This window comes from Pituophis catenifer, unplaced genomic scaffold (genome assembly GCF_029215685.1).
Source record: "Pituophis catenifer annectens isolate HBS135680 unplaced genomic scaffold, rPitCat1.0.hap2 SCAF_18, whole genome shotgun sequence".
In the NCBI taxonomy this organism is placed as follows: Eukaryota; Metazoa; Chordata; class Lepidosauria; order Squamata; family Colubridae; genus Pituophis; species Pituophis catenifer.
The window spans coordinates 447,908-473,493 of NW_027256898.1; the positions used below are offsets into that span (position 1 = coordinate 447,908).

General features: G+C 52.1%; 1 protein-coding gene across 3 annotated transcripts; it reads left to right on the forward strand.

Moving 5' to 3' along the window:
- Positions 1 to 212: 212 nt before the first annotated feature.
- On the forward strand, positions 213 to 25,074 carry PHC2 (polyhomeotic homolog 2). Of its 3 annotated transcripts, XM_070956355.1 has the most exons (14): positions 213 to 380; positions 5,737 to 5,895; positions 6,454 to 6,531; positions 6,630 to 6,800; positions 7,694 to 7,846; positions 8,275 to 8,623; positions 8,983 to 9,323; positions 9,443 to 9,569; positions 19,331 to 19,536; positions 20,146 to 20,269; positions 20,650 to 20,767; positions 21,717 to 21,858; positions 22,764 to 23,055; positions 23,776 to 25,074. In XM_070956355.1, the coding sequence occupies exons 1-14, from the start codon at positions 213 to 215 to the stop codon at positions 23,928 to 23,930; spliced, it is 2,583 nt and encodes an 860-aa protein (XP_070812456.1). In that variant the 3' UTR covers positions 23,931 to 25,074. The 3 variants fall into 3 exon arrangements, with proteins under 3 accessions (XP_070812456.1, XP_070812457.1, XP_070812458.1); XM_070956356.1 differs by lacking the exons at positions 213 to 380; positions 5,737 to 5,895; positions 6,454 to 6,531; ... (3 more) ...; positions 8,983 to 9,323; positions 9,443 to 9,569 and adding an exon at positions 12,942 to 13,058; XM_070956357.1 differs by lacking the exons at positions 213 to 380; positions 5,737 to 5,895; positions 6,454 to 6,531; ... (3 more) ...; positions 8,983 to 9,323; positions 9,443 to 9,569 and adding an exon at positions 16,060 to 16,080.
- The last annotated feature ends 512 nt before the right edge of the window (positions 25,075 to 25,586 follow it).

The window sequence follows — 25,586 nt, forward strand, 5'->3', positions numbered from 1 at the left end:
AGACCAAGCATCACCTAGGTGGGAAACCTGCAAATCTGCGTCTGTGCGTCTGCAGTGGAGCTTCCTTTCCAGGCAGCATCCATGGGGTGGCTGTTGTAAGTCAGACAGGGCGAGATTCGAACTCGGGACTGAACCCTTTTTAAAAAAAATATACCCCTCTTCCTCTTTTTTGCAGGGTCTGCTTGGACGTTACTCCTCACGGGCTGCCCTGCATGGTCACCATGGAGAACGAGCAGATCCCGGCTCCGCCGCCACTCAGCAACCCAGGGGCCACGAATACCACTGCCACCACGGCCCCCAGCAGCAGCAGCAGCAGTGGCCGCCAGACGGGGGCCCCCATCTCCGTCTACAGTGGGATCCCCGACCGCCAGACCGTCCAGGTGAGGGGAGAGCAGCCAGGCCTGTGACTGGGGGGCCCAAATTTATGGAAAGAACCCAATTGCATGTTCCGACCTCTGGGACTGGTAGCCTTAAGAGCGGGTCAGACTAGATGACCTTTGAGGTCCAACTCTGCAATTTCCTAAAGTACAATTTCTGCATGCTCTTCAACCATCTGACAGGATTAGAGGGGATTCCCTCTGCCACGTCCTCCATTCCCCCCACCTCCCTTGTGAAAGTGGGGGAGTAGAGGGCATTTTTTGGCCTCACAGCCCCCCTCCTGAATTAACCTAGATCTGCAATCAGTGGGGAAGAGAGGAAAAGAAAGGCTGAAAGCGGGGTGGGGTGTGGGTGGGTGGGGTTTCCCCAGGAAGCATTTATCGGGGCTTTTGAATCAAGGTTATAATGTGAATCTCTCTAGTGGGGCTGGACTAGATGACCTCCAGGTTCCCTTCCAAGGTTCCTGTGACTTGAGTCTGATCTGGAATCTTTTGGTAAATATCGCCCTCTGGTGGCCCTTCGTGGCCCTGCTGGGCATCCGTGTGAGGAACACAGGAGGCGAATGAACCATGCCGAACGAATTAAGTAACGTTAATTAATTAAGAAGCTCCTCCCAGGTGGCCTTGGGAGGAGTCGTGCTCTGCGTGAGTTCCCTTTCTGAACGGGCCTCCTGGTTAGAAAGAGCCCGGCCCGCAGCTTGTAACATGGTTGGCTTAATCCTGGCTTGGTGCAAACAACACAATTTGCAAACGGTGACCCAGGGTTGGAGTAGGCCAGTCATTGCTTAATCACGGTTTATGGCGTGGGGTTCCGGTCTCTCAAATCATGCTTGCAATACAGAAAGTCCTCGAACTACAACAGTGACTGTTGGAAGTTACAATGAGACTGAAAAAAGTTTTTCACACTTAACGGCCGTTGCAGTCACATGATTGAAATTCAGACACTTGGGAACTGGCATGGACTTATGACGAACGCCGTGTCCCGGGGTCACGTGATTCCCCTTTTGGGTCCTTCGGACAAGGAAAGTCAGTGGGGAAGCCCGATTCACTTAACGGCTGTGGGAAGAAAAGTTGTAAAATGGAGCAAACGATCCTACCTATCCCGTCTCGTCTTGATTCACTCCAGCTTCACCATTAAATTTTGGAAACTTTGAAGTTGCACATCCATTCGAAGAGTTGAAGAACTCCATAAGTTCCTAGCCCTGGTTTTTTTCTTTTTTTTTAAGGTGCCAAAATTGGATAAAACTGCCCCAGATTTACCATTCCCACACACCGACAAAAATGCTTGTGAAAATCACCTTCCATTTTTGTCTGGCGGCCCCCAAATCTCTCCAGCCACCCAAAGGTGCCAAGTGCTAAATCTTCAGACCACAAGGAAGGGTCCTTTCCCCGCCCCCTCACCCTGTTGGACTACAATTACCATTATCCTCCAGCAGGAAGGGCGGAGGAACATGGGAAGGATGGAGAATGCAGGTGGGGAAAAAAACTCCCAAGGATAGCGGTGGAGGGGGAAAAACCCAGACAAAGTTTTGCAAGGGATGGAGAGGAGAGAGGAGAGGAGGGGTGGGCTTTGTGTGTTCGTATTTGTCTGGGTGGGTGGGTGTGTCTCCAAGAACTGGCAGGGGAGGGCAACTGCTTTCTGATGCAAAAACTTTATTCCAGGACCAAACTTTCTTCCCCAGGGACCAAACCTTTGTCCCTTCGGATTTAGAGAGCCCCATAGCCCCTCCCTCCCTCCCTCCCTCCACCCCACCCCCCCAAGGCTTAATCCTTGCCCGGGGATCTCTTTAGCAGTGGATCCCAACCTCGCCCGCAGGAAGGACCACGAGGGATCCCTGCCTCGAAGGACCAGAGCGTAGGTATCTTTTATCCTGAATTTTTTTTTAAGCCAAGATAACCCACAATCTCGGTTTCTCCCTGCAGCGTGGGAACAAGCGTTGTCGGGTTGCATTGTTTGTGAACCCCTTTCAGGATGCTTTTCATCCTGGGGGTGGGGAGTTCAGCTGGTTCCTTGGGGTGATCTCCAGAGTTTGCAAGTGCTGTGCAGGGATTTCCCATCCAGGTTTTGGTTTAATCAGGGTTTCTGTTTTTGTGGTCTTTTGATGGCGAACGAGTTCCCTGCTCTCGCACTATGTTGCTGAAACACCTTCTGGGTGACACCACAAGATCAGCCAGGCACCTTTGCAAGCATGCTGCCACACCCACAAACACACCCACACCTGTTGAAGATTTGTGTGTGTGGGCTCAGAAGCCACCGTCCTTCGCTGGTCGGGTTACACATCACACCAAGTGTGCTTTGGGACAGAGAAAAGTTTTGTACCCCAACGGGTGTGAGGTGATTTTGTGATTGTGTCTCTAAGTTCTCTGCTTTTATGATGTGTGTGTGTGTGTGTCTCTCTCTCTCTCTGTGTGCTTCTGTGTATACTTATGATGATGATGCGAAAAAAAAAACACTCATTGAAGTTACAACTGCGAGAATCTACAGCTGGAATTCTGTAATTGAAGTTCAAGACATCCCAGTATAGCTGGGATGTCTTGATTTACGACCACAATGGAGCCCAAAATTTCTGTTGCTAACAAGACAGTTATTAAGTGAGAGATTTTCCCCCTTTTACAGACTTTCTCGTTGTTAAGTGAATCTTGATGAGCATATCTTTTCTTTTATGTACACTGAGAGCCTATGCACCAAGACAAATTCCTTGTGTGTCCAATCACACTTGGCCAATAAAGAATTCTATTCTATTCTGTTCTGTTCTATTCATTGCAGTTCTTAAGTTAGTGACCTGGTTGTTAAGCGAATCTGGCTTCACCCTGGACCTGGCTTGTCGTAAAGTCGCAAAAGGGAATCACGTGACCCCATGACCCTCAACCATCATAAGTCCATGCCAGTTGCCAAGTGTCTGGCTTTCGATCACGTGACCATGGGGGGGTGGGGTGCTGCAACGGTCATAAGTGTGAAAAATGCTCCTAAGTCCTTTTTTTCAGTGCCGTTGTAACTTTGACGGTCACTAAACAAACGGTTATAACTCAAGGGCCACCCGGATCCTCTACCCTGTGAGTTTTTCCTTCCCTACATCAATTAAGCATTATTGGTTTCAGGGGGAAAAAATCAAATTAAAAACGGGGGAGGGGGGGGGCTTTCCTGCCACTGAGGAGAAGGCAGAGAGTCCAATCAGTGTTGTGTCCCTGGAAGAATTGTGTGCCATTGTGGAAGCAAAATACACAACGTTGTTTAAGTAGCACTTGCCCACCGGCTGCTAAGGCTTCGTTTTGGATTCTTTGACTCACGTGGGAATGTCAGGGGGATGATTGATGACTCCTTTTGATCGCTCCCCCGGGACCCCTTGCAAATCCCCTGCCTACAAGGTCAAAGCATTAAGACCCTCATTGAGGCTGGTTAACCTTTGATCTGACCCCCCTCCTCTCCCTTCCCCCCCCCCTCATTTATGGGGAGGGGGCGAGGAAGCTGTAAGATATTTAGATAGCAACCCTTTATTTAAATCCCGTTTCCTGCCTGGGAGTTGATCTGACTTTCTTTGCAAGCCTATTTACAAAATGCACAAGATTTGCCAAGGGTTGTGTGGCCGAACGCTTTATCTGGGCTTTATCTGAGTTTCTTTGTAAGCGTCTTCGCAAGACACACAAGGCTTCAAAAAAGTTGTGTGGTTGAACACTCCTGGACTTCATTTGAGTTTTTTTTTTTTTTAAAAAAAAGGTAAGCTTCTTTGCAAAACGCACAAGATTTCCAAAAAGTCGTGTGGTTGAAAATACCTGAACTTTCTCGTGAGTTTCTTTGCAAGCCTGCTTGCAAAACGCGCAAGATTTTCAAAGGGTTGTGTGGTGCAACACACCGAGAGAGGGGAATTTGGGTTAAATGCATGGGTTTTTTCCATGCCTCAACCAGAGGGCAGGACAAGAAGCAACGGATGGAAACTTTCAAGGAGAAAAGCAACCTAGAACTAAGGAGAAATTTCTTGATAATCGGAACAAAATCAATCAGTGGAACTGCTTGCCACCAGGAGTTGTGGGTGCTCCATCCCTGGTTGCCTTCAGAAAGAATAGAACAGAACAGAACAGAACAGAACAGAACAGAACAGAACAGAACAGAACAGAACAGAACAGAATAGAATAGAGTTTTTTTTATTGGCCAAGTGTGATTGGTCACATAAGGAATTTGTCTTTGGTGCATATGCTCTCAGTGTACATAAAAGAAAAGATACGTTCGTCAAGAATCATAAGGTACAACCCTTAGTGATAGTCATAGGGAACAAATAAGCAATCAGGAAACAATATCGATATAAATCGTAAGGATCCAAGCAACACAGCCATACAGTCATAAGTGGGAGGAGATGGGTGGTGGGAACGATGAGAAGATTAATAGTAGTGCAGACTTAGTGAATAGTTTGACAGTGTTGAGGGAATTATTTGTTTAGCAGAGTGATGGCGTTGGGGAAAAAACTGTCCTTGTGTCTAGTTGTTCTGGTGTGCAGTGCTCCATAGCGTCGTTTTGAGGGTCAGAGTTGAAACAGTTTATGGGCAGCCTTTGGACTGGGATGGTATGAAGTCTGATGCCTTGGGAAGGGGGTTGGACTAGAAGACCTCCGAGGTCCCTTCTATGATTCTGTGATTTATTTCTGGGGTGCTGGAGAAGGAGAAAGCTACTGCAGCTGTGGTTTACAAACCCATGGTTTACCATGTAAGGTGTTAGAGATCAAGCTCCTTCCTACTTCCCCCTTGATTTGGCTTATCAGGTCAGAAAAGGGGAATCACACGATCCCGGGACAGTGCGGCCGTCATAAATATGAGTGGCCCAGCATCTGAATTTTGATCACGTGACCACGGTGTGTCTGTGTGTGCTGCAATGGCCATCAAGTGTGAACAATGAATCACTAAATGAATCGTCGTAAGCCCGATTCGTAAAGCCGGTCCGGAAGAATTGCAAAACGTTTTAGGTCAGGTGTGCAAAATTGCCTTCGGAATGGTGGAAATCTCCGTCCCTTTCTTACTTTTCAGAAGGCAGGTGAGGTCCCAGGGGAGGATTTTGGGGTGGAGAACAAGCTTTGGCACGTTTCTTTCCACGCCTGGAGGGGTGGGGGTGAGTGGGAGGCGTCTGGGGGCCTCCTTCTCTTCCTCTTTTTGCAAACTACTTCTTCTCCTTCTCCTTCTCCTTCTCCTTCTCCTTCTCCTTCTCCTTCTCCTTCTTCCTCTTCCTCTTCCCCTTCTCCTTCTCCTTCTCCTTCTCCTTCTCCTTCTCCTTCTCCTTCTCCTTCTCCTTCTTCTTCTTCTTCTTCTTCTTCTCCTTCTCCTTCTCCTTCTCCTTCTCCTTCTCCTTCTCCTTCTTCCTCTTCTTCCTGGGCAGGTGATCCAGCAAGCTCTGCACCGACAACCGAACACGGCCGCACAGTACCTGCAGCAGATGTACGCTGCCCAGCAACAGCATCTGATGCTGCAAACGGCCGCTCTCCAGCAGCAGCACCTGGGGAGCAGCCAGCTGCAAAGTCTGGCCGCCATCCAACAGGTCTGCCACTCCGGGGGGGAGGCCACGCAAAAAGGCAGGGACTCCCATCTGTGGGGCGGGAGAGTGGGGAACGGGGGGGCGCCCGCCAGGAAAGGTTTGTCTTCCTCTTGGGGCACTCCCCCCCCAAGATTGCAAAAGAGGGGTTCATCTGGGACAGGTGGTCCTCGACTTACGACCACAATGGAACCCAATTTTTTTTTTAATAAAAAGTTTTTTTATTTTATAGACAAAAAAACATACAATACATAATCAGTCATTCAGTGTATCATCTTCTTACTCCTCCAATCTTTATCGTATCTTGATATTATCATTTCATTTATTGTAACATTTCTCCCCCATTTAATACATATTGTCTATCCTATATATATATATATATAAAACTAAATTAGGTCACTAAATGAACTGCTGCAAGTGAAGAACTCCTTGTATCAGCTCAACCAAATTTATTTAGTTTGATTTTCGTTATTTATTTGTTAAGATTTTAATAAGGTTCTTGGGTTGCGGGAATGCCACTTTAACGCAGTGGGGGGTCCCGCTCCCCCTCCCCCCCTTTCACAGGCCAGCTTGGCAGCCAATCGGCAGGGCGTCTCCCCCTCCTCCAACGGGGCCACGCAGACCCCCCCACAGCAGCCCACGGTAAGACAGAGCCTGCCTCGGTTTCTCCCCGAGTACTTGGGGGCTCCCCTTTCCTTAGACGCGGCTGGGCTCATTGACTCGCTCGTCTCTTGGTCCAGATCAACTTGGCCACCTCCCCTGCGGCGGCCCAGCTCATCAACCGGGCGCAGAGTGCGAATTCTGCGGCCGCCACCGCCTCGGGCATCGCCCAGCAAGCTGTGCTTTTGGGCAACAGCAGCAACCCGACCCTGAGTGCCAGCCAGGCGCAAATGTATCTCCGGGCACAGATGGTAAGTGATGCTCCGTTGGGGGTGCCCCCAGGGGTGGGGTGTCCAGGTTTGGCCTGAGGAGGGGAGGGGTCCTTCCACCCTAGGGTTAAATCCACTAGGAGGTTATCTCTGCATCCAGGGAGGGTGCGAAGCTGCGTTGCTAGTGTGTCAGTGTTGACACTAGTTTTGTTGCCGTCGTTGAGAAAACACAATTGCAGATTCCTCCAAGCGACTTAATTACAGGTAGTCCTCGACTTACGACCACAGTCGAGCCCCCGACTTTCTGTTGCTAAGCGAGGCAGTGGTGAAATGAGTTCTGCCCCATTTTATGAGCTTCCTTGCCCCCGCCGTTAAGTGAATCCAGCTTCCCCCGTTGCTTGTCAGAAGGTCACAGAAAAGGACCATGTGATCCTGGGACAGTGAAGAAGGTAGAACTGAAGAAGCTTTTTGGATGAGGAGCAAAACGTTTTCAGGGGGGAAAAAAACCAAGAAGAAAGTACAATTGCATTTTGGGATAATCATGAGCTGGATGATTGAGGATCTCCATTGAGGTCTTCCAGGAGAGATTGGACAGCCATTTGACCGGGATAGTTTAAAGTCTCCTGCTTGAGCAGGGGGTTAGACTAGAAGACCTCCGAGGCCCCTTCAAACTCTGTTATTCTCTTATTTATAATCCCAGATCAGTTAATCAGTGGGACGGCTTCTCCCAGAAGTTGTGGGGGCTCCAGTCCTGGAGGAGTTCAAGAAGAGGAGGCTGGGCAGCCGTTTGTCTGGAATGGTGTAGGGTCTCCTGCTGGGTTGGACTAGAGGGCCTCCGGGGGTCCCTCCCAGCCCTCTCGTCCTGTCGTTCTGTGTTTTGCTGGGCTTGGCTGGCTGGGATCAGCAACGGGGGAACCATTTGCTGTGATTTTCAGGCCCAGCAGACAAGTTTAATGCAAGTAGCTAGGAGCCTAGGCCGTGCTGTTCCTTTGTCCCCCCAGCTCATCTTCACCCCCACCGTCGCCGCCGTCCAGCCCGAGGGGACCAGCAGCAGCAGCATGCAGCCCCCCACCACCCCCGCACCTCAGGTAAGGGGGCCTTCCCTGCACGGGTAGCCCTTGGCTCAACGCCACAGCCGAGCCCACAGTTTCCACTGCTAGGCAAAGGCCGTTGTGACGTGAATTTTGCCCCTCCCCCCCACTTTACGACCTTTCTCGCTACAGTCGTTAAGCGAATCACTGCAGATGTTAAGCTGGCAATCCGGTTGTTAAGTGAATCCGGCTTCCCCGCTGATATTGCTGGCCAGAAGGTCGCAAAAGGGATCACGTGATCCCACTGCAGCCGTCGTAAATACGAGTCAGTTGCGTGACCGTGGAGAGGCTGCAGCGGTCGTAAGTGTGACAAACGGTCATAAGTCACTTTTTCCAACACCGTTGTAACTTTGAACGGCTGGTTGTAAGTCAAGGACTATTTGTGGCGGAAGCTTCTCCTGAGATTGGGGCCCTCTTGTCTCCAGGTGCAGAATTCGGCCCTCCGGACGCAGCAAGCTGTTAGCCAGGCGCTGAGCTCCAGCGCGGGTCAGCCGTCATCACCTGCCGTGGCTATCAAACCCGCTCTGAATAACGGCAGCCATTCCTCCTCGGCCTCCTCTTTCTCGGCCTCCTCTACCTCCCCTGCGGCTCAGGCGAAGGGCGCCAAGGAAGGCGGACACGAGCTCCCCTCCGAGCACCTGAGGAAAGGTGAAGGGGGCGGGGCAGGCGGCGGCAGCAGCAGCAGCAACGGGACAGTGGCCGCCTTGGACGGACGAGGCAGCGCCCCCAACCGGACAGGCCCTCCCGCCACCACTCACGCCCTGATTGCCCCAGGTGAGTGTGTCCGAAGGTGGCCTGGCCACAGGAAAGGTAGGGTGGTGAAAGGACTGGGGAGGGGGTCTCCTTGTGGTTCAAGGTCCTTCCTTCCTCCCTCCCTCCCTCTCCTCCTCCCTTCTTCCTTCCTTCCTCTCCCCCTCCCTCCTTCCTTCCTTCTTCTGCTCTCCTCTCCTCTCCTCCCCTCCCTTTCTTTTTCCTCTCCCTTTTTCATTGTCCTTCTCTTTTGAGTTAAGTAAACAAAATCATGCTTCTGCCTAAAAGAACACAGAAGAGGGGACGCTGGTAGCAGGTTTTGCTTCCTGGTGGGAAAGTAATGGTCTTCTCCCCCCCCCCTTTTTTTCCCCTTATTTTTCCAGCTTATTCCCCAGCCCAGACTCAGCCGCAACCACAGCAGACAAAGCCCCTCCCACACCAGTTTGTAATCCAGCAGCAACTTCAGCCCAAACCCCCCCACCTGCAAGCCTTCAACACACCTGCCCCCAGCCTCAACGCCCCCTCAGCCCACCTGCCAGCTTGCCAGTCTCCCACCCAGCACAGGCCGAATTCCAGCCACACGTCCCCACACCTGCCCGGCCCTCCTGCCCTGGGGCTGCAGCGGACAGACGGACGTCCCGCCGGGTGTCCGAACCACACAACTCAGCCCAAGTTCCAACACACGTCTGCAGTCATTCTCCAGCTACAGCCGCCCGTTGGGACGGTGAGTGCGGGCGGGGTGGAGGTACAAATATTCTTTTCCATCAATCATCAGGAAAATTTCTTTGCATGTTTGGACTTTCTCTTCTGACTCTTTTTTCCACTTCTTTTCTCGGTCTGCAGCTGCCCCTGAGCGTCCAGGAGGGTCCCCGGAAGGACCCGGCTCTCCTCTCCCCCGAAGCTGCCTGCACGTCTCTCTCGGCCCCTCCCAAACCACCACCTTCCGAGGGTACCGGACCCCCACCACACGGTAGGAAATGCCCAGGCAACTCCCTCCTTTCCCAGGAATCTGGAAAAAGTTACTTATGATTGGGGAACTTCCCCATTCAGGGCAGTCTACCTGCAGAAGCCTGCAGAACCCTGGGCTCTGAGGAGATTTGGACGAGGATTATGGGCTCTAATGGTCTGGCCAAAATGGGGAGAACTTGTCAGAAGGTCGCAAAAGGGGATCGTGTGACCCCCGGGATGCTGCGGCCGTCATAATTATGAGTCCGTTTCCAATTGTTTGAATTTTGACCACGTGGGTGGCTGCCACCGTCCCTAAATGTTAAAAATTGTCCTAAGTCACTTTTTTCAGGGCCGTTGTAACTTTGGTCGTTAAATGAACTGTTGTATGTTGAAGACTGCCTGTAATCTTTATTTGGGAGCCTTATTTTTTAATGCAGGCTGCTTAGAGGCAAAGATTATGAGTTGGGGGGGGGGCTTATAAAACTCTCTATTTTGGGCTCAGTTGTGGTCGTAAGTCAAGGACCATCTGTGGACTTACAACCATTTCTTTAGTGACCGTTCGAAGGGGCGAAATGAAGGGGCCCTTTACTGTGAGGAGGGGGGGTCCTAGCAGCCATAAAAATGGCAAAACGGGGTTCCTTGAGATGCTCCCCCCCCCACCCCCCCGAGGAAAATCGGGGTCCCCTTTGTCGTTCTTTTACCCAGCTCCCTTTCTGCCCCATGAATGTCACCCTCCCCGATCTGTGGCCAGGGAGGGGTCCCAGAAGCAGGGCAGCAACTGCCTTTTGTCTGCTTTCCAGACATTTTTTGGGGAGGGGGCGCGACTGTCCCAAACACAATAGAGCTGCCCTCTCCGCTTCACTCCACAGCTGGATCCCTGACCCCGGCTTCCCACCCCCCTCCACGCCAGTTAAATGGAGCAAAACTTCAGCATGCCCCCCCCCTCGGGAGGGGTGAGATCACATCTGCATTCTTGGGGGGGGCAAGACAATCCGTTCCCCCCCCCCCCCCCCGGCTGGACAATACTACTTGAAAGTCACACAGGGCTTTGTGGAAAATGCGTGGGAGGGGGTCCTGCTGAGAAACGGGGGGGGGGGGAAATTGGGGAGGAGACACACAGGCCACACCTGCCCCCCCCTCCTAGAAGCAGCTGCCTTTCTCTCATGCAAACTCCCATTTCGCACAAACACCCCCTCCCCTCCCTCCCCTCCAGCTGCTGTTTCTGTGGAAACACGTAAAGACATCTGGAAAAAGCCTTCAAGGATGGCATGGGACCCCCCCCCCCGAAGCCACTCCCCAAAACCCGCAACCGGTCGTATTTGCAACAAATCAAATTTTGCAGGAAAGACGCCTGTCTGAATTTGCACCCGTGGCCACAATACTCAGATGCCACAAGGTGGAAAAATAGACCCCCTCCCACCCCCCCCCGGGGCCAACTGGCCCTCGACTGTCATTTCTTTCCCTTACCATAATCCTCGATTTATGACCACGATGGGGAGCGGAACCTCCCTTGCTAAGTGGGGGGAGAGGAGGGGTTGTCGTGCCCGATTTTACGACCTTTTCTCCCATGGATGTTGAAAATCTCACTGCTGCTGTGAAGTTGTGACTTACGACCACAACACGGCATCAGATTCCCATTGCTAAACAAGGCAGCTGTTAAAACAGGTTTTGCCCCATTTTACAGCTTTTGCCCTGGTTCTTAAGCGAATCACTGCTGTTAAGCGAATCGTGCTTCCTCACGGACACGGCTTGTTAGAAGGCCGCCTATTGCGATCCCATGGCCCCGGGGGTTGGACTAGAAGACCTCCAAGGTCCCTTCCAACTCGGTTATTCTGTTTTTCCCTTATTTGTAGCCTCAAAAGCTCCTTTCTCCGTCCCGCGTGATTCAGTGGGGCCACAGCTGGCCACGATGTGGGGGGAGATCCAGTTTCTGGTCCTCTTAACCGACCTCTAAATCTAACATTAAAAAAATTGGCCCCTTCCGTACTTTAGTTTGAATTTAAATTTAAATCTGAGAAGAAAGGGAAACTAAATTTAACTTTAACTTTAAATTTAGGTTTAATTTAAATTTAGGTTAAAATTAGCTTCCCTTTCTTCTCCGATTTTTGCAAAAGTTTAACCACATATACAGGTAGAAAGAAAAAGTCAAATAAACCCATTTCTAAACTGGATTAAAAAAAAACAAACCAGAATGAACCAGAATAAATGCAAGTATTATTTAGGGTTTGCCTGTTTTGTTTGCTTTCCCAGCCCAGCCCTTTGTCCTGGATCATGGAGGGGGGGGCGTGTTTGGGCAGCCCCCCCTGTGCCGTTTGGAGGCAGAGGGTAACCTTTGACCCCCCCTCCAAACAGTGGCTAAAACAAAGGAGATGCCTTCTTAGCTGGGAATGTTGGGATTCGTAGTCCTGATGTGGGATGGGCGTCATTTGGAGGGGGAGGGCAGGGGCTGCTACAATTTGGAAAGTTTTTTTTGGGGGGGGTGTCTGAAAATCAGGGCCTCTTGGGGGGAGGCCCCCCCGCCCTCCCTCTCATGCCACCTGGTTCAAATGCGTAGGTGGGTAACAGACCCTCCAAAATTGTTCTTGGCTTTTGTTACAGTGCGGAACACCCCCCCCCCAAAATGTCTCTGTGTGTGTGTGTGTATGTTGTGTGTGTGGATAAAAAGCCCGGCATCTGTCTTGTGGGGTGGAGGGCAGAAGGGGATTGGCAGGCCTAATAAGATTAAGCCATTAGACAAAGGAAGAACCGTTCCTTCTGCCAACCTCCCCCACTCCCCCCCCCCAAAAAAAAGAAACCTAAAATCCCCTTGTTTAAATCTGGTTTGGAGCCCTGAGCCCGGCCCTGCCACTTGGGGAGGGGTCCTGCCGTCCTTTGGGGTTTTCCGGATAGGTGAGAGCTTTCCTTTCCTTTTTTTCCTGCCCAAAAGTGGGTGGCTCCGGAGGGTCTCCCGCTCCAACAGGGGGCTGGGCTGGAGGACCTCTGAGGCCCCCTTAGTCTCTGTTCTACGGGAGGGATAGAGGGGAGCGGTTTCCCCCGCAGGCCTTTCGGGACCCAAGTGGGGCGCCGCTGATGCCGTTCCCTCGCTGGGTCCTGAAACGTCTGCAAGGGACCCCCAAGGGCCGGCATCCCTCCCGCCCGCCTCCTTCTCCCCGGGGCCTCCTGCGGGAGGGACCCTCGGGCGCCGGCTGCGCGGGGTGGGCTGGATGACCTCGGGGGGCTTCCGAGGGAGCTGTCCGGCGAGGGCGCTGCGCTGCGCTGCGCTGGAGGTGGCCGGGCGAGGCGGCCAATGAGCGGCGTCGGGGCGGGGGCGGGGGCGGGGGAGGGGGCGCTGGGCCCGGCGCCTCCCCGTCCGGCTTCTCCTCCCTCGGCGCGGCGGGCGGCATTGTTGGCGGCCCCGCGACGCCCCTTCGCTCCGGCTCTTCCCTTCTTCTGCCGCCGCCCGACCGGAGCGCGGATGGGGTGCTGGGCGGGCCGGGCGGCGCAGGTGACTCAGGTGGCGCAGGGAAGGCAGGTAAGCGGCGGCCGGGCAGCCCCCGGATCTCGCCCTTCGCCCTTCGGGAAAGGCCCCCCTGGACCCTGCTCGGGGGGGGGTCTCCCGTGGGTCGGCAGAGGAGCCGCGCGTGGGACCCCGGTTGCTCAACCTGGCTTCTGAAACGCCCCCCCCGCTCTCCCCGCGGAGGAAAGCACGATCGATCGCCTCCCCGACGGAGCTCCTTCGGGACTCCAGCGCCCATGCTTCCCAGCCAGCCTCCCTCCCTCCCTCTGGGTCCGGGGTCCTGAGTTCCGCTCTCTGGAGAAACGGGCGTTTGGTCCGCGGGGCCGTTGGGGGCTTTTAGAAAGCACTTCTTGGGGCCTCGTTCGGAGAGGGGGGGGCTTGGACTACAACTCCCATCCCAGATGCAGTTTGCAGTGATCTTGTGAGGGGCTTCAGGAGCCCCTTTCCAATGGGAAGCAACTTGGCCCTGGAATCCTTTGAGACTGCAAGTCCCATGGTGCTTTTTCTCATGGGCTGGAAGTGCCTGGGGGGGGGGGCTGGATAGGTTGCCGGGTAGCCAGTCGGGGTCCCTGCCCCCCCTTCCCCCCCAGCCATAAAGCTGCCCGTAAATCTTTCCCTTGATTCGCCTAGCCAACCCTTCACACAGCCCCCGAGGCCTGACCCGGGTTATCAAAACACCCTGGTGTTGACATTAGCCAGAAGCTGCAAACTCCTCGGGCAGATGGTCTCCCTGGTTTTTGGTGGGTTTGTAACTGGGTTGCTGACCTGAGTAGTCTCCTTTGAACCCAACCAGCCCTTTGAGGTAGGCCACGTTGAGAAATTGGAGAGAGTCAGAAATGGGCAGGGACGTTGTTCATTGTTGGTTACAGAAATTTGCACGCCTCTTTCTCTCTACTCCCCCATTACTATACCCAGCAGAATCCAGGTGAGGTTGCTTTGAATTTCTTTCTCAAACTTTTTCAGTTATATTTTGTGAACCTCATGCTGGCCGGGGAATTCTGGGAGTTGAAGTCCGCCCGTCTTAAGGTGGCTACTGAGTTGCGGGAACTCTATCACAGTGCCATGGGGGCACCTAACCCCCCCCCCCAGGTGTGGAACTCCCTTTCACCTGGTTTGGTTTTCCAAACTTCTTCCTAAACTACGACTCCTGGGAGAAGCCACCTTTCCTTCCCCTGCAAACCACAAGGGAAGAGGAAATTGTGTGTGTGTGTCTATTCTGGTGACAGATGGTGTGTGCCCCCCCCCCCCCCATTGTGCATCCCTCCACAACTTATCTCTAAAAGAATGTGAAGAAAAAGTTCCTTTTGTTTCACTTATGGAGAAGCTCACTCTGTAAAGAGGGGAGGGGCGGCTCGCTCAAAATCATCCTTCGGGCTCTCCACGGCAGAAGTTTGCTTGGCTTTCCTGGAGGACTGTTGTCACTTTGCTGACTCCTGTTTTGAGGGCGATCGATTAAATATTTTCAGGTAGTTTTTTTTTCAGCGCTCGTTATGTTTGTCAGAGGATTCTTGTTTCCAGGAAGTGGCTTGTGGCGGAGGGTGGGAAGGACACAAAGGCAGCTTTTTATGACTATAAATAGTTCTTCCTTCTTCCGTCGCTTAGCAGATCCCCTTGTGGTTCCCTTCCTTCCGTTCCTCTGCTCCGGAAATTAATTTTGAATCCAATTCCAGCAACTTGGAATTAAGGAGAAACTTCCTTAATTCCGGTGAAGACAATTAACCAGTGGGACAGCTGGTCTCCCGAAGTAGTTGTGGCTGCTCCAACACTGGAGGTTGTCAAGAGGAGACTGGACAGCCACCTGTCTGAAATGGCCGAGGGTCTCCTGCTTGATCAGGGGGTTGGACTAGAAGACCTCCAGGGTCCCTCCCAAGCCTACGATTTTATCATCTGAGAGATTGATTGCAATGAGAGAATTGGTTAAATGTCCCCAGTAACAAGTTAAGTGGGGATGAATTCCTCTTTTCTCAGAAAAGAGACCCTCCCCCATTTGTTTTGGGGGTTGCTGCCTCTGAGAGGCCTCCAACTGGCTGCCCAGATTGGTTTCCATACGAGCAGATAAAGAAACAGGAAATAAATAAAGAGAACGGCCCGGGGGGCCCCCTCCCGTTCTCCAGGGGGGAGGGGCTGGCTCGCCTGTCCTTCCGGTGGGAGCACCACATGGCCAGGAATTCCCAGTGGGGGTGGGCCTGATGGGTGATGGGTTTCCGTTGCTTTCCAAGCCAGCTTGAATTTGCATTGTGAGTCCAGATGGCGTCTGAAAGGAGGCAGGCTGGGTCTGATTGGATTATGGCCACGCTTGGGGGGGGCGGGGGGGGCGTCCTCCACCCTCATCTGGAGGGGTGTGTGTGTGTGTGTGTGTGTGTTGGAGAGGGGGTTTCAGAGCCCAGCCTGGGTGGATTTGCACCGAGAGAGAGCATCATGGAGCGTGCAAGTGGGGTAGCAAAGCCAGCTCCCCAACTCCTGAGGGTGAGAACAGAAAGCCACAATAATTCCAGGCTCACAGCTGAGTGAGGGGTGGGGTTTGTTCTCTTTGTGTTGGTGGCCCTCCCTCCCTCCCTCCCTCCCTCCCTGCCAGGGTTTCCGTGCCAGCGCCTCCTTCCCCGCGCATGTGCCGTGGTGACACTGAGCCTTCTTCCCCTTCCGTTTTTGGAGAGCAGAAAAACAGAAGAATAAAGTTGGGAGGGACCTCGGAGGTCTTCTAGTCCAACCCCCTTTGTGGAACCATAGTTAATCCAGCCACCGGTCCAAGCCTTTGATTCTGGTTTTGCAGACACAGCCTCCCGCTTACCGGCTAAGGGGAACTGCGTGGACTCTGCCCTTGTGGTTTGCCACTCGTGTCTTTCTTCTCATGTGACAGCGCAACTCTTGGTGATTTGACGAACAAAACACGGCTCGGCCAGTCTAGGGTGGTGGGGGAATTTATCTGCCAGCTGCTGGTGGTTTCCCCAACTGTAAATCAGAATATTTTGGGACTTTTCTGGACTCCTCTGGGTTTGGAAACCAACCTTGTTCCTTTTTTGTTCGCTGAACTCCTTAGGTAAGATTTATGTGAGTTTTGCATGCCTCTGAATTCTTGGAATATTTCTGTCCGCTTAAATCTTTTAGAAGCAGCGTGAACGTGTACTTCAGAGGGACTGACAAGGTTCCCACATCCTTGCAACTATTTTATTTACTTAGAGACATTCCGTGGAGACTTTGAACCTGGCTAATCAGCTAACCTAGATAGGGTGCTCAGCATTCACACACGCGTGCACAAACCCTTGTTTAGAAAGCGTCTTTCTCTTTCTCTTGAGTTCGTTAGTAGTAGAGGAACACAGATAGTCCTTGACTTACGACCACACCGTGTTCCCAAGTCACGAAAACAGAATACACGAGTTGGAGGGGACCTCAGAGGTCTTCTAGTCCAACCCCCTGCTCAAGCATGGTATGAACCAATCCCACCAGGGAGGCTTACTTTGGGGGAGGGGGGGATACAACAGAGATAATAACTGGGTCCCCCACTGAGCTGGGCTTTGGGGCGTCCTCCAGATTGCCCCAAGGCAAGAACGGCCTTGTGTGATTCATGGACAAGAACAGAAATTCCTCCGAGGGTCCAGCTTGGCCGTTCTTTCTTTGGAAATCCACGCAGGCCGAAGGCCAACTGGCGAAGCTCCTTTGCTGCAGGAGCAGCAGGATGTGGTGGGCAGGTGGACGTCTTTTGTTGACCGAGGATGCTCCCAGCATGCCTTGCGAAGGGTGCCTGCTGGCTTCTGTTGTGAAGGTTGCACGCGTTGTTCCTGCGACGGGGGAGGCCGGCGGGCGGGGAGGCGCGTGAGCAGGGAGTGTCGCGTCTCCAGGGCATTGCAAAGGCAGGCGGGCGGGCGAGCAACAAGCTCCCTCATGCGTGTGTCGCCAGGCGGCTTGGCGTGCAAAGCCTTGTGCGTGTCACATCAAGACCATTTCCCCCCCCCCCCCGCTTAAACAGCTTGGAACTCCTGCACGATAAAAACAGGCCTTAACGGCTCACTCCGCTTTCTGCAAAATAAAAGAGAGAGAAAAAATTGGCTTCTCCTTTTTCTCATTTGCAAATTTGGGTGTTTTTTTGAGCAGAAAATCTTGCAGAGCATCATAACCGTGCAAAGCCCGGTTCCTCGTTTTTACACAATTCCTTGTGGATACGATTGTGATTCCTTGGCCAGAATTTGCCTTGTTTCTAAACACTGCTTTCTGCCTGCGTAAACATCCTGCTTTGGACATCATGAGGTCCAGAAACCTGGGTGGTTTTGTTATTTTTATCCTACTTTGCAAAACCCAAGAATTCTTCCTTCTTTGCCAATTGGTCTGGAGTTACTGCTGGATAATTTGGGTTATATGCCTTGTTTTTGGGAGAGAGAGAGAGAGAGAGAGATAAGAGATAAAAAAACCAAGTGGTGATATATGTTTTTGGAACATAACAAAAAAAACCAGTTTTTGGACCCTGGAATTCCCTCCCCAAATATAATATTTGTAAACAAGGAACACAACTTCCAAAGCTCTTTCTGTGTTCCTCCGAATGACTTTAATTTGTTAGATGTGTTCATTTTGTTTTTTATTTAGCTTTATATGAATTCATGCCTTGGTTTTCTGTTTGTTTGCTTCTATAAAACAATTTACTCCAGGTAAGTCAGCAATCAGAGGAGGGGGAAAATTTAGCTACACAGGTAGGAACTGTGCTTTGTGTCTGTTCCACAGCCTCCTAAAGTTTCTAGTCCTCACTGAGTCCATGAAGCCACTCCTTATCCAGAAACAACCATCCTCATAATGTCCAAAAATCTTGTAACTTTCCATGGGTTATATCATGACAGAATGTTGTTATTAAGAAAAATATCTGTGCCTTACCGAAATTTGCACACTTGTTGCAAATATGAAGTGGTGAGCATTACCACATCCCTTGGTGATCGGAAATTTGGGGGTACCAATTTGCCACCCCTTTCTCACCAGTTTGGATCCCGGAACCGGGATGGAAAACCTGTCTGGTTTCATTTCAGGGCTGCATTTTCCCCGTTTTTAGGCTGAATTCAAGTCTCGCTTAGATGTGATTGCTCTATAATTAGGTTTTCCCCTCCTTTTTGGTTATTTTGGGGTGTTGGGAGAGAGTGATGCATAGGAGTTTGTGCCTTCGGAAATGTTAATAGGAAGAAAAATAAAGCTTTTCCTCGCATTGGTGGTCCGAATGGAGCTTGTGGTGGGAATTAACAAGCCCACTTTGTAAACGAAATATGTGCTATTCCTGATGCGCCACAAAACCAGCTTTCAAGAGGCTTTAGACTCTACCTGGCACCCCCCCGCACTACCCCAAAATCAGGTTCCCCAAGGGGGGCCAGGGGCCAGGAAGAACGACCCAGCCCTCCTCTTGTGACTTTCCTAGGATCTTGCCCAACCAGGACCACGAGAGAAACCCCAAGGGTGTGGGCTCTGGCTTTTGTGCTTGCTGGCATGGCTTTCAAGTTCCTAGTCCCTTTGGTGTCAATGTCTTGGGAGCTGAATTTAAAACAAGGGGGAGGGATTGTGCACCCAAAAGGAGCTTCCTAGCGCAATCAGGGCTGCGACAGAAGGGAATATTTGTAGCTCAGGTTTGAAATGAGGGGTCCTTGGTGCTCCCTGAGGCTTGGTGGGTTTTTCCAGACCTTTCATAACCCAACTAGGGAACATCATCAGTGCCGGAAGGGAGTGGGGGATTGCAGGGAGGAGGAGGACTGCAGGGTCCTTGGTCCCCTCTTAGCTTGGTGGTTTCCTTGCAGAGGTTTCATTAACCAAACTGGGGAACATCACAAGTGCTAGAAGGGAGAGAGGTTGGAGGAGGAGGAGGAGGAGGAGGAGGAGGAGGAGGAAGAGGAGGAAGAAGAGTGTGGGGTCCTTGATGCTCTCTGAGCTTGTGGTTTTCTTGCAGACGTTTTGTGACCCAACTAGGTGACATCATCAGTGCTAATAAAGTAGCTACTTTTACTAATTTATTAATCTTACTAGCAGGGATGATGTTACCGAATTTGTGTCATGAAAACGGCCCACTTCAGAGAGCACCAGGGACTCTCACAGCTGGGGGTTGTGCAGCTCCAGCACCGTTGGGATTGTGTAGCTGGGCTTCTCTGGCCTCTTCAGCGAGGGGCTGTCCAGCGTGGGTCTCTGGCAAGGGGAGGGGGGGAGTCAGCTGTATGGTAATCAGGGCAGGGCGGGAGGGGCAGGGCTGTCTTGCGCCCGGGGCCTCTGCCTTTGTCTCCGAACCCAGCCTCACGCCTGCCCCTCCTCTCCTCGCTCTTCCCCCCTGGCAGAGGCCACCCCCGGCAGCGTTCGCACGCCCCCAGACCCCAGCAGCCCCGGCATGACATCGGGAAACGGCAGTGCTGCCTCCACCGTTCCCAGCGCCGTGCCCCAAAACGGGGAGAACAAGCTGCCCCCCCAAGCCATCGTGAAGCCCCAAATCTTGACTCATCTGATCGAGGGATTCGTCATCCAGGAAGGGGCTGAACCGTTCCCGGTAGGTCTCCCTCCCTCCCTCCCTCCCTGCCTCCCTCTCGCTCCCTCTCTCTCTGTGTCTCTGTCTCTGTCTCTGTCTCTCTCTCTCCCTCTGTGTCTCTGTCTCCGTCTCTCTCTCTCTGTTTTGTGTCTCTGTCTCTGTCTTTCTCTTTCTCCCTCTCTCTCTTTCCCTCCCTCTCTCTCTCTCTCTGTCTCTCTCCTTCCCTCTCTCGCTCTCTGTGTCTCTGTCTCTCTCCCTCCCTCCCCCTCTCTCTCTGTCTCTCTCTGTCTCTCCCTCTCTCTGTCTGTCTCTGTCTCTCTCCTTCCCTCTCTCTCTCTCTCTCTCTGTCTCTCTCTCCCTCCCTCTCTCTCTGCTCCACCTGAAATTGGGGTGGGGGGGTTAAAGGAGAATTAGATGGGGTGCAGAATGAACCTGGGGGGGTGGGACAAAAGTGGGGAGCGCCTGGGGGGCTTTATTTTGAGAGTGGGCGGGTGGGCAGGTGCTCCAGAGCTTTCCTGGGTGGGGAATTCAGCCTCTTCCTTGACTCCCAATTTTTGCGGGCCCCCAAAAATCTTTTCTTTGGGGGGGGGTAGGCTCTCTTTAACCCCCATCTTGCTCTTCCCCGGACAGGTGGGTCGTTCCTCACTGCTGGTGGGGAACCTGAAGAAGAAGTATGCGCAGGCAATCCTGGCAGAGAAGCCCCAGCTGCAAGAGACCACCACCGACTCCGAGATGGAAGACCCCTACCTGCAAGGTGGGTCTGGGAAAGGACAGGGAGGTGGGGATTCTGAGCATGCGCAGAACGCCTCTCGGTTGACACGTTGGAGGGGTCAGGCAGCAGAAGAAAAACCTCTTGTTTTACAAGGGTCTCGTTTCTGCATCCACCGACATTTTCCCCGAGTCTCTCCACTTCTGCAGAGGTTTTTAATCGCGCATAAATTCTGGCGCTGAGAGCCATTTTTCTGAGCCTTTTAAAATTTGGGGTACAGGGCTGTTCCCGCATTGGGGCCCCTCTCCGTTCCTTCCTTTCTCCTTGAGTGGCTTGTAGCAAAGGGGCCCCTTTGTGCGGCCTTCAGGAAGGGGGTTGACTTGCGTCTGGCCTTGACTGAAATATTTTGCTCTCTCCTCCCACAGAATCCAAAGACGAGGAGGCATCTCCCCCAAAGTTGAAATGCGAGCTTTGTGGCCGCCTCGACTTTGCCTACAAATTCAAGCGTTCGAAGCGTTTCTGTTCCATGGCGTGTGCGAAGAGGTACCTCCAAAAACCCCAAAGCTGTGGGAGGTTGGGCCCCTTTGTCCGTAATGGCAGAATAAACCCCTAAACCAGGTTTAACGCTGTGAAGGGCAGCCTTACTACTGTTGTGATTGGCGGCAGAGCCCGCCAGAGGTTCAGGCTGGATTTGGCCATTTTTGCCCACCTCTCGAGTCCTCCCCAAGGACCTGGCAGGTGTGGCTGTGTGATGATGGCGTTAAAGGCCTCGTCGCAGGATGCAAGCTGTTCCAAGTCACGCTGCCTTCTGCAGTTGACCGACGGGGATTTTGTCAATGCCAACAGTCATTCAAGGGCTGCTGCAGATGTTTTGGGATTGCACCCGACGTAGTCCTCGACTTACGATCACAGTTGAGCCCAAAATTTCTGTGGCTAAGGGCAACATTTAAGTGAGTTTTGCCCCGTTCTACGACTTTCTGTTGCTAAGTGTATCACTGCCGTTGTTAGTCACACGTTTATAAGGTAAATCTGGTTTTTCCTCTTGACTTTGCTCGTCAGAAGGTCGCTAAAGGGGTCCCCGTGACCTCAGGACACTGTGACCGTCGTAAATATGAGTTAGTCGCCAAGCATCCTTTGATCACGTGACCATACAATGGTCGTAAGCCTGAAAAACGGTCATAAGTCACTTTTTTCACTGCCGTTTTAAATTTAAATGGTCACTAAATGAACTGTTGTAACTCGAGGACTACCCATAATTATCAAATTTATTTCCTACCCATCTCTCGGTTTGAGTTGACTCTGTCTTCCTCTCTTGGAAACGTCACCAACAATATCCAGACATCCGTAAAGGAGCGAAGTTGGGATTTCCTGGCCCATCTGGTGACACTCGGCTCTCCAAGCTAAGCAGGGTCGAGCCTGGCTTAGATTCGGATGGGAGACTTGGTCTTCCTTCTCCACAGCACCGTATTAACCTCTCTGTCCCCTCCCCTAGGTATAATGTGGGTTGCACCAAGCGAGTGGGACTCTTCCATCCGGACCGCAGCAAGCTGCAGAAACCGAACACGCCTGCGCACTGCCGACGCCGACCCTGCAAGGGAGCCCTTCCCCCGCTCACTAAAGAAAGCAAAAAAACGGTTAGCTGGGTGGGGGATGGGCAGAAACGTCAAGGCACTCGGACTTTGGGGTATTTTTTAAGAAAGGGAAATTCAGAACATTTTCTGAGGAAAGAGAATTTCAGAATACAATATTTTTCGGAGTATAAGACGCAGTCCTTCCCCCCCCCAAAAAAGAGTGAAAATTTGGGTGTGTCTTATACATCGAATGTAGCCGGCCCCCACCCTTTGGCCTCTGCCTCCCAGCGTTTACCTCCTTGTAGCAAGCAGCTTGTTCCAGCTTCAGCACAGCCTGATTAGCACAAGCAGCTGATTGTTGGTTGGATCGGCCTCCTGACCATCAGCTGTTTCAGGCTGCAGGGATTGCCATTGCCTATTGCCGTGTGGGCCTCTGCTGTTTGCTGCAAGGAGGCAAATTGCTGGGAGGCAGAGACAGAGGGAGATTTTTTGTCTTGTTTTCCTCCCCAGAAAAGGTAGGTGCATCTTATACTCTGGAAAATACGGTATCTTCTGAAGTGGAGAAATTCAGAAGATTATGGTTCTGTCCTTTTCGGTCTTATAGATAGCTCTCGACTTACAACAGTTTGTTTAGCGACCATTCAAAGTTACAACGGCACTGAAAAAAGTGACTTACGACCGTTTTTCACACAGCCACCTCCCCATGGTCACGTGATTAAAATTTGCACACTTGGCATCTAATTCACTTAACAACTGTGTTACTAATTTAACACTCAGTGATTCGCTTAACAAATGTGGCAAGGAAAGTCGTAAAATGGGGCAAAACTCACTTAATAAATTTCTCACTTAACGACGTAAATTTTGGGCTCAATTGTGGTCATACGTTGCGGTCATACTGTCATTCCGTCCAGAAGACGGGTATGAAGGCAGCTCTGTCAATCTGGTTTGTATCCTGTTTGGGCCCATAGGTACCGGCCTCCTTGCCCCCCAGTTCTGCGCCCATGGCGGTACCCAGCTCTCTCCAGCTCAGCCACGGACAAGAGGACTCCAGCCGCTGCTCAGACAACTCCAGCTACGAAGAGCCTCTCTCCCCCATCTCGGCCAGCTCGTCTGCCTCCCGGCGGCGGCAGGGTGAGCGAGACATGGAACTGCCGGATGTCCACCTGCGGGATCTGGTGGGCATGGAACGCCACTTCCTGCCGAGCGAGCCCACCAAGTGGAATGTGGAGGACGTGTATGAATTCATCCACTCCCTGCCCGGTAAGCATCTGCCGCTAAGCGAGGTCCCAAGAGGTGGAACCCCATCTTCTTGCCCCACGTTGGGCTACTTAATTGCCTTGAGAAATCCCCTCTCCCAATGGAAAGGGTGATTGAAGGACTTTCAGAGAACACCAGAGTTAGTTAAACAAGCGCCACAAACTCAAACTATAACTCAATGCTATGTCTCAATTTTGTTAGGTATAGCAATAGCAATAGCACTTAGACTTATATACCGTTTCACAGTGCTTTCCAGCCCTCTTTAAGTGGTTTACAGAGTCAGCATATTGCCCCCCAACAATTTTGGCTCCTCATTTTACCCACCTCGGAAGGATGGAAGGCTGAGTCAACCTTGAGCCTGGTAAAATTTGAACTGCCAGATTGCAGGCAATCAGCAGAAATAGCCTGCAGTACGGCACTCTAACCACTGCGCCACCGCGGTATAAGATGAAGTAGAAACTCTGGTTGTCTTCCAAGATTTTGTCTGGTATAAGATAAAGTAGAGAGAAATCCTGGCAGGCTTGCAAAATTTCCCTGAGCTCTGTATGGTGATTTAGCCTACCTTGAAGCCCGGACATCAATCTTTCGTACCTTGGTCGTTATCTTTTACGTCAAGAAAGCTGCCTGTCCTCCATGTTGGGTTGCTGGGGATTGTGAAATTGGGATACTGGAAGGGGGACAAAAGTCTCTTGAGCTGATGGGATATGTTTCCCCACCTTGCAGGCTGTCAGGAGATCGCTGACGAGTTCCGCACCCAGGAGATCGATGGCCAGGCGCTGCTGCTGCTGAAGGAAGACCACCTCATGAGCGCCATGAACATCAAATTAGGGCCCGCCCTGAAGATTTACGCCCGCATCTGCATGTTGAAAGACTCTTAGGAGCCGGGGCTGGTGCTGGGCCACGGTGGACAGACGCTGATCAGCTTGGGGAAGGGAGGGGAGAGCTCAGGTGGATTAGGCCATTGGGCCAGTACTCCCTCTTCTCACCAGGTAACTTGAGCACAAAGAGCCCCCGCTGACGGGAGGGATGGGGAGAAGAGACAGACCCTCCCCCGTCTTGGTGACCCGATGCCCTGAGGGCAGGGCCGTGGGGCCGTGTACATACGATGACGACGACGACTAAACGTAGCAGTCCGTAGCTTCCCCACCTGCTCCTCTCCCTGCCACATGAGGGGAGGAAAGTGGTACCCCTTGGACAGAGGAGAAGGGAGGGGGCCACCAGGCCCTCTTCGGCCTCAGTCCCCCCACCCCTTTTGCATTGGACAAAGCCTCTCGGGAACCTCAAAGCCAAACAGGACCGTTGCCTTAAACTTTTGTGTAGCTAAGTGTGTGTGTGTGTGTGTGTGTGTGTGTGTGTGAGATATTGGTGCCACATAGTGCACTTTCCCATCTGTCTGGCCCCACCCAGCCCCCTGTGGCTCTTTTGGGCTCATCGGGGCCCGTGCTGCCCTTCCTAGGCAGAAACGGCACCTCGGCAGAAATCCGGACAAAGCTCCCCTCCTCGTTGGTCTGCATCCTTTCTTTCTGCTGTCCATCCTTTTTTTGCCCCACCCCTTTTTTTGAAATGGGGAGTGGCCAGGTTGGAGCCACAAACATGGCCTGGCCTGGGTTCTCCCCCTCCCCTTCCAAAAATCTGCTTGGGAGGCGATTCCACGGATCTGAGACCAGTTTCCCAGCTGCCTTAAGGAACTTTTTGCATTTGTTACAAGCATCAATTCACACACACACACCCAATTTGGAAAAAACCCACCAAGGGAGAGCAGGAGGGGCTGGTTTTCTCTCTGGAAGATGGGGCAGGCCTCGAGGGGTGGGCTTGCCTTGGGCAATCAGGGACGGATAAGGGAGGCAAGTGGGAGTGCAGCTGAGCTGTGTCCCTCTGTGGTCGCCAGTTTGCAACGCCTCATTTTTCCCGTGTGCTGGACACTCACCAAAGCCTTCCGGGCTGCAAGAAAAGGACTTTCTATCGTTTCTTCCAACACCTGGTTTTTAATAAACGTCTTTGGGAAAAAAAGTGTCTTAAAAATGGTCGTCTGCTGAGCCTCGAGGGCTGAAAATATCCAATATCCTTCAGGAGTATCTTTTTGGAAAAGGGGAGGTGAAAATAGCTGGGGCTGCCGGATCATCTGTCAATTTTTTTGTGCGGGAAGATTTGGGGGTAGTCTCTCGGAGGCCGTTCTCATTCCTAGTTCTCTTACAGAATTTAAAATGACTCGGTTCCCGTGAAGTGTCCCAGTTTGCTTACCGACTCTGGATTTAGCTTAAAAGACTCAAGCGATTCACTTAACAACCGCCACAAAAATAGGTTGCAAAAATTGGGTCTCTCAGAGGGGTGACTTACTTCACGACCATCATGACTTATGCTTGTAATGGGGAGGCTCCATTAAGATCGTAAGTCGAGGACTATCTGTAACTGCTTTGTTCTGACGAGCATCATAGGGACACAGATGCCTTTTGCTAAGCAAGCTGCTTCAGGGTTTTGGTAGCTTAACATGTTGTGTGTGAATGCAGACATCAGCCTTTGGGGGGGTGTCCTCG

Coding starts and splice junctions, on each gene's coding strand:
- PHC2 (XM_070956355.1), top strand. CDS start 213: ATGGTCACCATGGAGAACGAGCAGATCCCGGCTCCGCCGCCACTCAGC. Junction 381..5,736: donor CCGACCGCCAGACCGTCCAG/GTGAGGGGAGAG, acceptor CTTCCTGGGCAG/GTGATCCAGCAAGCTCTGCA. Junction 21,859..22,763: donor CTAAAGAAAGCAAAAAAACG/GTTAGCTGGGTG, acceptor TTGGGCCCATAG/GTACCGGCCTCCTTGCCCCC.